This window comes from Aptenodytes forsteri, unplaced genomic scaffold, assembly GCF_000699145.1.
Source record: "Aptenodytes forsteri isolate BGI_AS27 unplaced genomic scaffold, ASM69914v1 Scaffold184, whole genome shotgun sequence".
NCBI classification, from domain to species: Eukaryota; Metazoa; Chordata; class Aves; order Sphenisciformes; family Spheniscidae; genus Aptenodytes; species Aptenodytes forsteri.
The window spans coordinates 3,072,605-3,087,912 of NW_008796078.1; the positions used below are offsets into that span (position 1 = coordinate 3,072,605).

General features: G+C 36.1%; 1 protein-coding gene across 1 annotated transcript in view; it reads right to left on the reverse strand.

Annotated features, from left to right (window-relative positions):
* ATR (ATR serine/threonine kinase) overlaps positions 1-15,308 on the reverse strand; it is a 48,238-nt gene that overhangs the window by 25,712 nt on the left and 7,218 nt on the right. Inside the window, 18 exon segments of the mRNA XM_009286709.1 lie at positions 488-603; positions 1,823-1,966; positions 2,302-2,432; positions 3,919-4,011; positions 4,458-4,643; positions 5,004-5,198; positions 6,086-6,253; positions 6,941-7,112; positions 7,434-7,534; positions 7,643-7,833; positions 8,241-8,500; positions 9,111-9,309; positions 9,458-9,610; positions 10,433-10,645; positions 10,905-11,068; positions 12,379-12,566; positions 13,590-14,479; positions 15,064-15,207. Of these exon segments, the coding sequence (XP_009284984.1) occupies positions 488-603; positions 1,823-1,966; positions 2,302-2,432; positions 3,919-4,011; positions 4,458-4,643; positions 5,004-5,198; positions 6,086-6,253; positions 6,941-7,112; positions 7,434-7,534; positions 7,643-7,833; positions 8,241-8,500; positions 9,111-9,309; positions 9,458-9,610; positions 10,433-10,645; positions 10,905-11,068; positions 12,379-12,566; positions 13,590-14,479; positions 15,064-15,207 (3,708 nt within the window).

Genomic DNA, 15,308 nt, shown 5'->3' on the forward strand with positions numbered 1-15,308 from the left:
TTGTTACCTTTAAAGAGTATACGGAAGAGGGATCAAATTAAAAGTAGCTTCTCTTGCAACACATTCATTGCCATAGCTAATACTGCCGACTTTTAATCTTATAATCTCTTTAGTCTCAAAAAGATGAAAAGTCAGTGTTCAGAAGATGCTACAGAAACAAGCATGTTAAATGTGAGCATATTTCACTCCTAAAGAAGAATCAGAACCTGCTTCAAAGTATTCCTGCGATACATAAATTCTGTTTTGTTGTGGAGGCAGGGTCTCAAAAAGATGAAAAGTCAGTGTTCAGAAGATGCTACAGAAACAAGCATGTTAAATGTGAGCATATTTCACTCCTAAAGAAGAATCAGAACCTGCTTCAAAGTATTCCTGCGATACATAAATTCTGTTTTGTTGTGGAGGCAGGTAAATACTATTTCTGTTTAATAATAAACTTTACATGTTTTCCTCACTTGTCATGAGTTCATTTGAGGCATTTAAAATAAACAAATAAATAAATGAAGCAGTACCTTTCTGTATTCCTGAAGGACAACTTGAATTTCTTTTAGTTCTGGAAGGTCAGGCAGAAAATATATTTCATGTAAAAAGTCTCGTACTGCATCCCTAATAGTTACAAAAAAAAAAAATTGCAAAGAACCGATCCAGCTAATGCTTGCGATGAAAAAACTTAAAAACCCATCAAGAAATGTAATGACAAGAAGAACAAAGGCTTGAAAAGCAGGAAAAAGTAAATTCCATGAATTTTTCATTTAGTTAAAGTATTTGTATTAAACAATTTGTTTCTCTTATTACTCAACTAAGCCACAAGTATTTCTCCCCTATACTTTAAATTACTTTCTCTTTTAAAGACAGTTCTTTCCAAAGCTTTCAAAGTTGCCATTCACCTCTACCAGGTTTGGCTCTCCTTATTGGACACTGGCCAAAGGGTGAGAATAATCCCATTTGATGCAAATCCAGTTCCAGTTTTCGTCATAAGAGAAGAAAACACAGAACCAAAATAAGAATTCTGGTTCCTAACATGAAGGATTCTCTTTCAATTTTGCTACTATGGGCTTCTACAAGAGCCTTATTATTCCTATTGTCATCTTTTATTTTGAATAATCCTGGTATGATACAGTGCAAGAAAGTGAAAAGCCAACAAAAGTAATCGAGATATAAACTATCACCATTCCTAAAAAAAAACCAAACCCAAACATAATTTTAAGCTACAAAACATAAGATGAAAAAGAATTAAGACTCAACATTGTTTTCAGAAAGGTTAAGTCACAAAAATTTGTCTTTTGTAGTAGACTTTGATTTTATTTTCAGTTGGTGTGACTACTTGTGAAAAGGATGTATGAAAACTTACTCAATATTAAATTCTGTGCACTTCATAATTATAACTTTAATTATTGAAAGAAACAAAAGAACTCATTTCTTCCCTATTTCCAACTCTGTACACTTCTCTCCAGCTTAGAGCAAACGTTAGCAATCATTGTTATTCTGTTTGCATGCCCTGTAGAGGTAAGTCATTTTCCGTACCAGCAGAAATAATGCAGAAATCTGAAAACCTGGCAGGGGGAAGTGTCTGAATGGGTTGTAACTTCGCCATAGTGTAATATACTTTTATAAGGAGAACATAAAAACACCTTTTCAGATGAGGCTATCACTTGTCAAATCTCAAAATCTCATTGCAATTTAGAGAAGTGGGACTTTTCTAGAACATAGTACGTTGCAGAAAAACAAGTTTTCTCATCTCAGTGCTGGACAACTGTAATTTATTGTTATCCCCATTCCTATTACAGGATTTAACCCATATAACTGAAAATATTTTGTACGGTACCTGTTCTCAACTATGAGAAAGTAAAATACTGCTGTAGTTTCCTTTGGCTGGATATGTATAAGGGGCAATAACGCTACTATCACATGACTAAGCAAGGAACCAAGGTATGAAATATCCAGACTTCGAACAAAACAATCCCAGGCTCTAAACAAGAAAAGACAACAAAACAATAGTAATCAATGATTCTTCTCTGCATAAAGACATTTTAGGTGAGTCATGAGAAGCATTTTAAGTTATTTCAGCTCTGTGGTTTAGATTATTGTCTAGAACAAAACTTCGTCATAGTGTCATATACTTTTATAAGGACAATATAAAAACACCCTTTCAGATGAGGCTATCACTTGTCAAATTTCAAAATCTCATTGCAATTTAGAGAAGTAGGACTTTTATAGAACATACTATTTTGCAGAAAAACAAAACAGTGTATTCGAGGACAGAAATGGCAGGTACGTCACTGTTTGGGTACACTATCACTTCACCTGCAACACAGTTCTGGAAAGTCATCCTTGTATCTTAGAGCTGTTCTCAGTGTAGTCATCATCTTCACTCTTACTGAACTGATGTGTTTGGGACCCATGAGCTTCATTAAAGACATAAGACTGTTTAAAGCCTAGACATAGAGAAAAGTCATTTTAGCGTATTAGATACTCAGTAGAACATATACAAGCCATATTTTCTAATAAAACCAGGCTACCCTGGCTTAAGAAATCATACTCTATAAGGCATAAAATTCAGCTTGATTCAATAAAGAATTTGAGGGTTAGAGGAAAAGAGAATGAAAGGGGATCTGTAATGACAGGACTGTAACAAAAAAGTCGTTATTTAGGCTGTTGACAAATTGGTGAGGGAAGAACTGTGGACACCAAAGGAGTTCATGGTTATAGAAGTCGGTTATAGAAGTCTGTTATAAGACATGATTGACTATATGTCCAAATTTTTAGAAGCTGAAAAGAGCAGGTTTTGAAAATATAGAGAAAACAAACAAACTTACATTTAAAAAAAAAAAAACAAACCCACACCAACAACAGAATCGACATACAACTTTTGGCAGAAGTGATTGGTAAGCTTCAGGGAACAGGTAATAGCTCAGTTGCCAATGGGACTGATGAAAGACAGGAAGAGAAATACTGAGATGCAGAAAAAGCAGGAGATATTTCAGTCACAGTAACACGGGACCAAACAAAGGTAGTACAATGTCCAGCATGACAGATCAGTAGCACAGGAAGAAACCTGAGCTTGAGGAAAGGTCATGGAAAGGGAAACTCATCAAGAACAAAAAACAGAACAAGAAAAGATAGAAACAATAGCAGGTGCAGCAGAACAAATGCTATACAAATTAAGAAATTTAGAAAGCGTGAAGACATGGGGCTATGAAAATGAGAGCGTCTCGACGTGAATATATGAGAAGCAAAAAGCTTGAAAGAACACCAGAGAAAATGCAGTCCATCAATGTAAAGGTTATATAAATTCTAGCACTGAAAAATTCCCTACAGAAACCATCTGCACTACCTCCGTGAGGCGGCTAAAAGCCCTGTCTTCTGTTTAGCAGCACTGCCTCAGCAGAGCAGAATTTTCAGACTTTGTCTCAAGGTGCGAGCTCTAATTTTTCTAAATGCTCTCTACTGTAAAGCTGAAAGGAGCTGTTCTGTGAGAAACAAAACCAATAAAGCCCAGTTTCTCTTGGATTTGCATCTTATTTTCTTTCGCTTTGCCTTTTGGTACCCTTATAACCCTGTTCCCTGCAGTAACCCCAGTTTTCTCCCATATTCCCTCATCCTCCACTTTGTTTCTTTCACACACATAAAACATACACTTGGATTCCTCCTCTATAATTACTGGTTGAATGACTTGTTACATACACCATATCTGACTGAAATATGTGCATTAGCCAACCATTAAAGAAACAAAACAAAACCAACTTTTGAGCTTACACAGAAGTCCTACCCACAGTGAGACCATCAGTTTCCAAGAATCATGTGGGAATCTTAGGATCTTTGAGACTTCAATGACAGTTGCACAATCACATAAGTAAGCCTGGAATATTAAAATAGCCCTTGCTTATCTTTGTTTTGATAGTCAACATTAAGTTTACGCACCATTTTTTTATCCTCAATGCCAACACTGGAACTCAGTAACTGCATGTTAAAAAAAGCCAGGATACCAAGCAATTTAGGTTGCAGATAATCAGCCTGGGGGGGGAGAAAAAAAAAAGCAAGTAATCTTGCTATTAATACATTCCTAAGCTTAAGAAATTAAAAAACAAGTATGAAATGCTAATTCAGAAAGACAAATGAGAAGAATCCCAAATATATACGCTGCTCCTTAAGAAATATCAGTGTTAATGAAAGACATCCCTATTAGGCTGTAGGGTTTTTTGTTCTGGTAAGATTTTAGGGTTTGTGTGGTTGGGGGTGTGTGTGTGTGTGTGTTGGTTTGTTTGGGGTTTTGTTTTGTTTTTTATGCATACTTGGTATGTATCTCCCTATTACAGGAACACTTAATATGAAATGCCAGCCTTTCCTCCACTTTTTGCCTCGAATAAGTGATGTTCAGAGAATGTCAAATTGTCTTCACTCTCAGACTGGACAAAGAAATTGTTGAACAAAACTGAACATGAATATTTTGGCATTCTTACCATTTGTTCAGGTGATGTTATTTCTCTAGGTCCCTGATAGGGATCATCATGAGATGCAAATGAAGCCAGTATTGACAAACCATTGAAGACTTGTTGATAGTGTTCTCCTATACGCAGCAGTAATTCATTATGCAGTCCTTGGTAGTCCTGTCTCAGCAAGCTGCCCAGTTCTATCTCAGTCTCATTCTATAATCAAATAGCAAATAGAAACCAAGGCTTCATTTCATCACAACGAAACTAGCACACTGAGAGACAGGAGGGCATTGGACTCTGGTTGATTTACCATAGTGATCAAAGAAAAAGCTTCCAATTGGCTCAATGTTAGATAAACCAAGTTTTTAAGAGTTTTTCAGTTTGCAAAATATCTTATAACAGTTCCTCAGAGCCAACGGAACAGATTATAAATACCAACAAGAACAAAACTTCTGCATATACAACTTCCCCACCTATACTTTGCAAGACCTTAACTTAAATAAAGCAGAAAGCTCACTGTTCATCAATTGTTGCTCCTAATCGACATGTATAATAGAGCAAATGTCAATTTACCTTGAGATAATGAAGCGCCCGCTCAAGCTCATCCTTGGAGCAGGAACAGACCAAATGAGAGAAGATGTATTTGAAGTTATTGATTAAAATCTCTCTTCGGTTTACATTCAACTGTTTTGCTATAGTTCGAATAAGTGTGGAGGCTGCAGGACTAGCCTTGGCTGCAAGGTCAGGAAGCAAAACTTGTAGGGTCCGCTGGTAAATTAAGAACAACACTTAATGGAAGAAACAAACAAACAAAAACCCCTCCAAAAACCGAGGGTTCGGCTTTGTTCCATTTGTGTTAGTACAACACCACACATCTCTGGTCATACATATGACCATAGGTATGAATAAAGAACTTTAATGAGATGGAAATACCTAGTAAAAACGCAGATAAAATAAAAATACTACTTAAGGAGGTGTTTCATCTAATCAATACTGAGAAACACGTAAACAGAAAGTGAGCTACCATTTTCTTTGTCCATCCAGATATTCCACAAAAGGAAATCTTAAAAGGAAAAAAAAAACAACCCAGACAAAAAACATAATAAAAACCAACACACACACCCCCCCCAACACTCCCTCAACCCACCAGTTAACTAGAACACTGCTTACTTAACAGTTGTGCATTTCCCATCTAACAACAAGCAAAATACAAGTATCAATATGAAGCTACTTAGGCTTTAAGTAAAACAGATATCTAACCAGATCAAGAAGAGATCTATCCACAGGACAATAGCTTTCTTCATTTGAAACAAGAAAGCAGACACTGCAAAAATCACGCCTTACAAAGAATCTCTCCAAGTGCACTAAATCATTAATATAGGTATACTCAGTGAGTACTCTAGACCTTAGTTAGTTCATCATCTGTCATACTTGAATTAGCATTGTAGCCATCACTGTAACTTCTTGATAAAACCGTTCCTCTGTATTTGAGCTCCCAGTTGCAGCAATCCCAAACTATTCTATATTATAACAAACAACAGCAACTAAAGAAAAAAAAATTCAAATCTGCAACATTGACAGAAAATTGTGGACTAAAATCAAAATCCACAAGCACACACACAAAAATCAAAAGTAAAAAGGACTGACCAACTTACTGAGAGAAAGCGATTTAGATCTGGAAAATCAAATACATTGGCGATCTCAGATAACATGTCCAGAGCCATTTCTCTCTGGTGAGCAGCTGTTTGTTTCTGTAGCTCATTACCCTGGCATGGAGCACTCAATACTGCCATCTGGCTGGAGTGCAGGGATTCCACTAGAAACTAAGCATGAAGAAATATATATATTTAGCATTATTTTCCCCTTTTTCGCTCCCTAAAAACAAAACACAAGAGTTTCGCTCCTCTTTCTATGCATCTGTTTTTCTTTCTTATTTATTGCACATAGATCTATGGTTATTACTTTGCGATAGAACTAAATTATCGTCCACTTAATAATTGCATTTAATTTTGCAAGCCTGGATTCAGACATTGCATTATTAAAAAAAAAATTCAAAATTAGAAAAAAGTCTGCTTTTGATAATTTTCTTTTAAAGAGAACATCTGTGTTTAGATAATGGGTATAACAAAAGAACAAATCAATCATGTCAGTATTATGCCTGTAAAACATTGACTTCAATTCCAATTTTAAATCATAGCCTCTTGTGGCAATGGTACCACAGAATGCAAGAAACTATATAGTTCCTCTGTTTCAGAATGACAGAATCTAGGGAATAAAAAAGAAAAGCAATACTGTTGAGGGGAGAAGACCATGACAAAGTCAAAGATTTCCCACTCCTTCCTGTATGTTTGCAGGGGTTTTTTTGTTTTGTTTTTTAAATCATCTCTTTCTTGTCCTACGAGATTTCACCTTGTAAAATACTGTAATTTTTACCTTTAATACCATTTTCAAAATACACAAAAAGAACCTAAACATATGCCTTTCTAAACCACCAACACTTTTCTTTTTACCTGACAGATAGGCTTCTTGTACTGACTGAAAAAAGCTTGCAGTTTTATGGACTTAGCTGCTGCCAGGGATCGAATTTCTGTGTATGCTGCTCCAGCCACAGAAGCTGACTTGGACAACAAACAGTGTAACAAATGCAGGAGGGCAAATGGTACCAAATCTCCTTTTGATGCCCTTACAAAGTAAGCAGAAGAAAAAGAATTAAAAAGGAAAAAAGAATCATTGCATTAATAAAATTACTTAAGAATATAAAATTACCATAATGCAAAATGACTCATCATTGTATTTGCATAGCTTATCTGTACTTCCTATGACAGGGCAGAAGAAAATGAAGAATATTCCGTATGAATCAACAGCTTAGTACAGTTGCAAAGGACTGGACAAAGGCTGACCTTGAAATAAGTAATTCAATCTCACATTTACACTTGAACAAAAAGTTACTTTGCATCACAAACTGATAGTACTTTGCAATTTTCAAGATACTATCAAAAATACCTTCCAATATCTCCTGTTGTGAGAATCAAGGTATCTTTAAGCTCATTATTTCTTGATATTTTGGCATTTGTATAGGCTTCTTTCATCCTTGAAACAAACAGCTGGAACACATGAAAACAAAACAAAAAATAATTTTAGAGCGTTTGACATTAGTGAAACAAAAACCTTTGTAAGTTAAGAAAAACAACCAAAAATAAATATGAATTCACCTCTTTTATGAATCCTTCTTCAGAGTCTAAGGATTCTAGTATGTTCTTTATGCAGTCACTGAAAGCCACTCTTACATCTTTATCTGGATCTTCCATTAGATTTAATAAAGACCCAACAAGAATCTTCACACTGGACTCATCAGTGTTAAAATCCAGATGTTTGCAAAGATGAGGTATATTTTCTATAAATGCTGGGTGGCATGGGTTGGAGGAAGAAAGAAAAAAATATTTTTAATGCTTTTTAAAAAATCTATTGAAGTGCACTAAGCAGTGATGCAAGTAAGCCATAAAGCACACTGTATTTTTTTTATCAAAAGAGTAAATATTGTCAAACCAGACAAGCTATTTAAAATTCAGATTTTATCAAATATTACATTTCTAGATATAGCCATAGACCAAAATTAAGCCAAGGTAGTTTAAAAAGAATATCAATGACAACATCAAACATTAGCAGTGATATAAACTGAAATACATTTCAAGCACCATTATAGCTATTAAAAAAGCAATATAGAAAAAAAGGAATGGAGAAAGGTACAGAAGCAGTGACTTAATACTTCATACAGAAGTACAAGATGTTAATAAAGGTAAAGTCACATACCTAGCTTTACTGAACTGGATACTTTGTTCTCGAGGAGAATAAGAAATGGCTTGAAAATGCAGGCTTGCACAGAACAAGTTTTTTCATGAGCAGAAGTCACAGTAAGGCTGCTACATAAAATATCATAAGTAACATGCCTAATAGCAGAGTCTGCTAAGGAAGGTCGTACACTGAATGTACCAGAAAGACAGCAAGATAATTTCCCAACTATAGCAGCACAAGCCTCCTTGACTAGCTCAGACTCATCTTTGATTTGACTTCTGAAATTGAAACAAAAATTAAACCATTTTAATTGATTGTTTACCTAGAAATTTGTATTTCTACATTGTCTGAATTCTCTAACTATACTGAAACTATTAGGACAATTTAAGGATCTGTCTCACTAAATTATCTTTTTCCTTTTCAGATTACCCTCAAATTCTATTAAATGTTTGAAGTAGCACTGTGCACAGTGAGTCTGGCATGTTATAAGGAAACTGAAGACTAGACACAATAGGACAGAAGACACCAAGACATATATACAAAAGGCAGAGAAATTGGAAAGATTTTAAGAGACATATGGACAAATATCACGTATATTTAACTGACAAAGATATCTCTTTTCCCCTCCTTAGTTTAAATTTATTAATTAGAAATGGGGTCTTCAACTAGTGAAGTAACTTGTATACTGACATGGTAAGTGAACACTATTCTATCATACAGACATCGTCACTTACACTTATGCTGTTGATAACTTACAATTTCTGAAATTGAGATCTAGCAAATTCTGGATGAAATAGAAATAAATATTTATTTTGGTGTTTATACTACATTTCTTATTTGTCCGTTTTTCTTCTTGTGGGAAGACAGAAAAGCAGCATTAGTACATACAAAAGAGCTTTGGGAATCATACTGCAGGACTGCACACTTGGTGGATGAAGCAGGAGAGAGAATCCTTTAACACAAGTAGCCCGAATTACTTCATGGGGACTTTGTAGTGCCCAACGATAAATGGATTTTCTCCAATCCAGACGAATGTTTCTTGGGAAGAGAGACAGAAGGAACACACAGTGTGACTGAGTTTGGGGTGCTAAAAAGAAAAAACAAAATAAAGCAGGTAATTACTTGATTTAAACGTTGAATATCATCAATCATCATAAGAGGGCAAAGAAAACAATTTTACTTTAGAACAATCGTTCCAGAGAAATACTAGGTTTTGTATACTTTAACATACTTACAGAAACTCTGTGCAGTTTTTTGACTCAAAACTAGAGGATCAAACCCAAAAGCAGATGACTTAAAAGAAGAATCATCAGGATGGCTGTAAATCCAGGGCAGAGACAGCAATCCACATAAGTTATCAAGAATCTGATCACTCAGTGGAATTTTCACTAGGGGGAAAAACAAAACAAAACAACAAAAAAACTGATACTTTTACAGCTCTGTATAGTTTATAAAACAGATGCACATTTTATGTTAATTTGCTACAAAATGTTCTTTTTTCTATCCACTATTCTCACATGTTGATATCCTACATTTTAGACATATAATGATAAATGATGTAGTGCTACATCAAAATAATCTAAAAATTTCATTAAACAGTTGACAGCATGTAATACATGAGCAGCAGAATGAATACAACTTTGATATCTCTGGATTTGTACAAAGACTCAGGGGTGGACTTTGGGATGGCTAGTAAGCTGAACCCATGATAACACTTTAGTCTTAGTAGAGTCTGTCCTCCATCCTACTAGCTACTTTTAAAAAAACATGCAAGTACTTAATATTTTTGGTACACTTCCTGCATGCCACATTTGCTGAAGCTGGTCAGAAGCTTTGCAATCTTTGAGTGAAACAGAGATAGTAAGGCATGCTGCCTCTGTGTGTTTTAAAAAGAAAACTGCTAAAAGTTCGTTTCTTTCTTACGCTTTCTTACGCTTACATTATCCCCATGTAGTCTCTTGTTCAGATAAAAATCAATAGAAGTACAGACAAAGACTAGTAAACCATGTTCAAAAAGGAATGCAAAGGAAGCTCTCTAAACAGAGAAGAATGCTTTTTTTTTTTATTATTTAACCTTTTTTGTACAGGAATTGGAGTTCTAGCACAAGATCTATAATTTCAGTACCTCTACCACAACAGACCAATTTAGTCAGATGCATTCCTAATTTACAAATCCAATAAAAGATATGCTAGTTTAAAGGATTTCTCACCTTGTGCATACAGTAAAGCATCAAAGATTTTCACTATTCTGTCAATCACTTGTTCTAGGTTAACAATCTGCGTAGCAGCCTCTAACAAGTTTCTGCAGACTTTCACTAGTCTTGTGATAAAATCAGAGGAAATCCATGTGAACTGTATATTCACCACTGAATCTGAGGAGCTCGGAGTATTCTTGCATGTGTCAGAGTTACACGGATGAGTTACTTTATGATCTATACTGTTAAAATAGAAATCATATGATCAATGCAACAGACTATAAACGTTTAATATTGTATTGCTTGTAAGCAAAGTTACTATGAAAATGTACTTCTTCAAAACATACAGGACTTACCCAATACTTGTCCTGATACACGGACAAGCATTAAAGTAATCCACACAAATCATAGTAACAGTTAGAAGAAACTATTGGTCTCATGGTTTCACCTTTGTACCTTTACCTGGTAGAATTTGTTGGGGGAGAACAATGAACTATGCACAAAGCAGCTAGTCGCAGAATTACAGCAATCCCTTCTACAGTCTGAAGAATATCCGCTGTCAGAATTTCTTTCTCAAGCAGAAATATTAAGGACGCAGCTTTCTTTGCGATGGCATTCCATAGAGTGCTCTTCAATTTCATGTCTACAGGACTAAGTCTGTAATTCAACCATATTAATTATTTTCCAACACACACTTTTTTTTCCAGAAAAGATAAATCATCATAGCAAAACCAGAGCTAATCCATGTTGGATACAGGATTAGGAAGATACCAAATGAAGCTTTAGCTTAAATGTGTTCTTTGGGAGAACAAGATACTATCTCTGAAGTTAAGTATAATGCAAATTGGACTTATCTGAAAGGCTATAAAGGTATAACTCTACAATCCTTGGAAGGTCATGGTGACCAGGGTGGTTCCTGATGACTATAACAAGGCAAACATTACACCCACCTTCAAGGAAGGCAAAAAAGAGGATTCAAGGAACTATAGGCCTGCCAGCCTAACCTCAGTCCCTGGGAAGGTTATCGAAGAGTCTTCCTTAAACTCATTTCTAGCCACATAAGGGACAAGAAGGTGACTGGGAACAGCCAGCACATATTTATCAAGGGCAAACCATGCCAGACTAACTTGATTCCTTTCTACCATGAGACAGGTAGCTCTGTGGATAAAAGGAGAGCTGCTTATTCGAAGGACCTCAACTGGCTTGAAAACTAGGCTGACAAGAACCTCATGAAGGTTAACAGAGACATATGAAAAGCCCTGCAGCTGGCACAAAAACCCCATACAACGGAACAGGCTGAAGGCTGACTGGCTAGCAAGCAACTTTGGAGAAAATGACCCGACGGACTTGTGGAAAAGTTGGATATAAGAGCAGTGTGACCTTGTTGCAGAGAAGGTCAGCTACATACTGGGCTGTATTATCAAGAGTGAAGGCTGATCATAAGCCCACACCTGGAGTACAGCATGCTGGAGCCAGTTTTGAGTGTCCAAATCCAAGAAAGAGATCAACATGCTGGAGCAAGTCCAAGATAACCAGGTTGCTGAAGCACAGCACAAACAGGCTGAGAGAACCGGCTTTGTTCATCTGAGAACAACCTGACTTAACTAGACCTGCTTTAACCACATCCAGTGCAACAGCATAGCCACATATATGATTCTGTCATTCTGTATGTATTCTCACAGCTTTTCTGTTTTCGGTGTGTAAAAATGAAAATAATTTGCATCGAACATATTAAAAATATAGTCTCTTTAACTAAAGTTTGGCTTAAAAATCATCTGTAGATTCTGATCCTTCAAAATACCATTTAGATCTTTTCCCAGAAGATCTTTCGATGTTCTAGATCTTTTCCCAGAAGATCTTTCGATGTGGCTGTTATGAAGAAACTGCCTCAAAAAAGTTGTCATTTGTTATTATTCACTAGCCAAATTACTATAAAAGTAGTTATTGAATAAGTGTCATACATTACTGGTGTAGTTGATTTCTTTGGATGCTTTGTTGGTAGGCTTAGTCGTCGTCTTTTCTCTGGAACTTCATCACTGCTGCTGCTCCACCCATCAGTATCAGAAGTATCTAGCTGGTTCTGATGAAGCTCCTGAAAGATTTCTTCCGTTTGTGTTTTTAATGCGGTATAAAGTGGACTCACCAGATACTGGGATGGACAAACAACAGAGGTACCATGATGTATGCTATGCCTTACTTCTCAAAGACATGATATTATTGTTTCTGACTTAAAATATAGAATTTCAAAATATTATGGTACAAAGTTCTTAAAAACTTTTCTGTTCAAAAATCTAAATTACAAGATGAAAACTCTCCTAAGCAATGAAATTTCCTGTGTTCCTACCAGAGAGAATGCAGCTTGTACAGCTGTTTCCCAGTTCTTGCCATAATACCTTGCCACCAAAGCCATCAAGACAGACACATTAAGTTTAAGAGACAATAGATATGATATGCATGTGGGTGTATGGGGTAGAGGGAACACTCAGCATATCAACATCTCATTATTAACACCTCATTATGGTTTTAAACTAAAAGAGGGTAGATTCAGATTGGACATAAGGAAGAAATTGTTTACGCTGAGGGTGGTGAAGCACTGGCACAGGTTGCCCAGAGAGGTGGTGGATGCCCCATCCCTGGAAACATTCCAGGTCAGCTTGGACAGGGCTCTGAGCAACCTGATCTAGTTGAAGATGTCCCTGCTCATTGCAGGGGGGTTGGACTAGATGACCTTTAAAGGTCCCTTCCAACCCAAACTATTCTATGATTCTAATTTAATTCAAACCTTTCTGTCTGCCTGTCCCCAACAAATATGACTAAAAGCACACGGTTAAAAAGTAAGAGCAGCTCAGATGAAGGGAAATTACTTGTAAAGCTGCCCTTATATGAGCATACTCTGTGCCTTACCCCAATTTTATACTATGATTACAGACAGACCCTTGTGCCTGCATAGCTTCTCAATAGTTTAATACATCTGAAAAACATAAGGTCCAGCTACATCCAACTAATTAAAGAACTCTGACCTGTACAAATATGGGAAACAGCTGAGAAACAAGAAGTATCAATCTAATTATGCAACTAAAAATAGTATTTCCTAGATTTTCTTCTTTGCACAGATGTAGGGTTTGTACATTATCTATTCACATGATAAATACAGTTTTTAAAATTAACCTACCTCTTGTTCTTCCTGAGTTCCAAGCACATTCACAAAAATTCTGCATATGGTATTGATATGGACTTTTCTTACTTGTAAGGCAGATTCATAGCCAGTTGGAACAAACTCCAGAAAATATTGCAGTATATGGCAAAAAGCAGCTTTCAGCTTTTCAGACTGAAGACACCTGAACACATCACCTTCAAACAATGCACAGAGCTTCTCTAGTAGCATATTCAAATAGACAGGTTCAATATTTTTGTAAGAATCTGCTTCAAAAGGCAACAATGTCCTCACCAACATTAAGAGTGGTTCTCCAAAGAGTTCTGATTCTTCAGTATCCATTTCAAGTGCTGACTGTAGAATTCCAAAAAAGACTGTGAAGAAAACACTGGCCAGCTGTTCTGGATGTCCTCCTAAATGAATTAATTTTACTAAAAATTTCACTGCCAAAGCTTTAACTTTTGGACTGCCATACTCCAACAGGGAGCAGCCTATCCCCCAGAGAATAATATCTTGTCTTACAAAAAACACATCTGCAACAATGTCGGTCAGAATAGACATTAATATAACTTCCAAACATTCTATATTGGGCATACCCATCAGCTGTAATGGTGCCAATCTTAAATATCCCACATTGTCACTTGTATTGCTTGAAAATCTCTTTACAGTCACTGGCCAGACCGGTACATCTCCCCAGAGATGCTTTTGTGCATCTCTTTCATGCAGGAAGATTAAGTCTTGGAAAAGCTCTAGCAAGTCTTTTGTTAGTACTTCAAAAATGGAGCAACTCTTCATTTTAAACAGAAAAAGTAAAGAGCAGATGACATCACAGATGTTCTTGTGCAACGTGTTGCAGTTTGGAGTTGCAGCAATTCGGAGAAGCCTTGTTATGATCCAGTTACTAAATTCTAGGTCAATAAAAAAGAAACAGCAAACAGAAAATTGTTAGGATAAAAACCAAAACCTCGTATTATAAGCACCTCCTTGAGAGCAGGTTGCTCATCAGTAAAACAAAAGAAAACTCCTTGAGATAAATGCATGTAGGCTTAGAAAACAGAGAGCCTTCACTGGCAAATTTCTTCAGCAGATCTCATTGAAAAAGAGAAAAAGGGGAGGTGGGGGGCACATGCAGGGTGTGGGGGGGGAAGACAGACATTTTCCACTGGGTAGTTCCAGACATTTCCTCTGTCAAAAAAACCCTCAGGCAATGAATATGTGTACAGGATCTCTCATCGACATGAACTGGGTAATATCACTAAGCAATGGTAATGAATAAGGTCGAACTCTGTCCTGATAAATTTCCATTACCACAAGTGCAAATCAATTCACAATATTAAAAGTCTATCGTATTATTCACTTACTTACAAATACATAACACTGAACTTATGAATCTGCCTTTTTCCCAGTTTTGTTCTTTTATATGATCCCATTGTCAGAAAATTTTAATCCTGAAAATATCAAGCTTCAGCATAACCATTTTCAACAAACTCACCAATGCAACTGCATTCGGTTTCCTCCTGATTTCCATCCACGTTTACAAACATAAGCGGGGAAGATTTCATGATATGTTGAATAAAGTCAAGCAACATTACAGAACTTGGCTGTGAATCTGGTTTCTTAATGAGTTCCAAAGCAACTTTAAAAAAAAAAAAAAGAAATTTCTAAATTAGCATTGCAATAAACCAACTTCACAAATTTTGTTCACACCTAAAGAGGAAGAAAAAATTTATTATATAA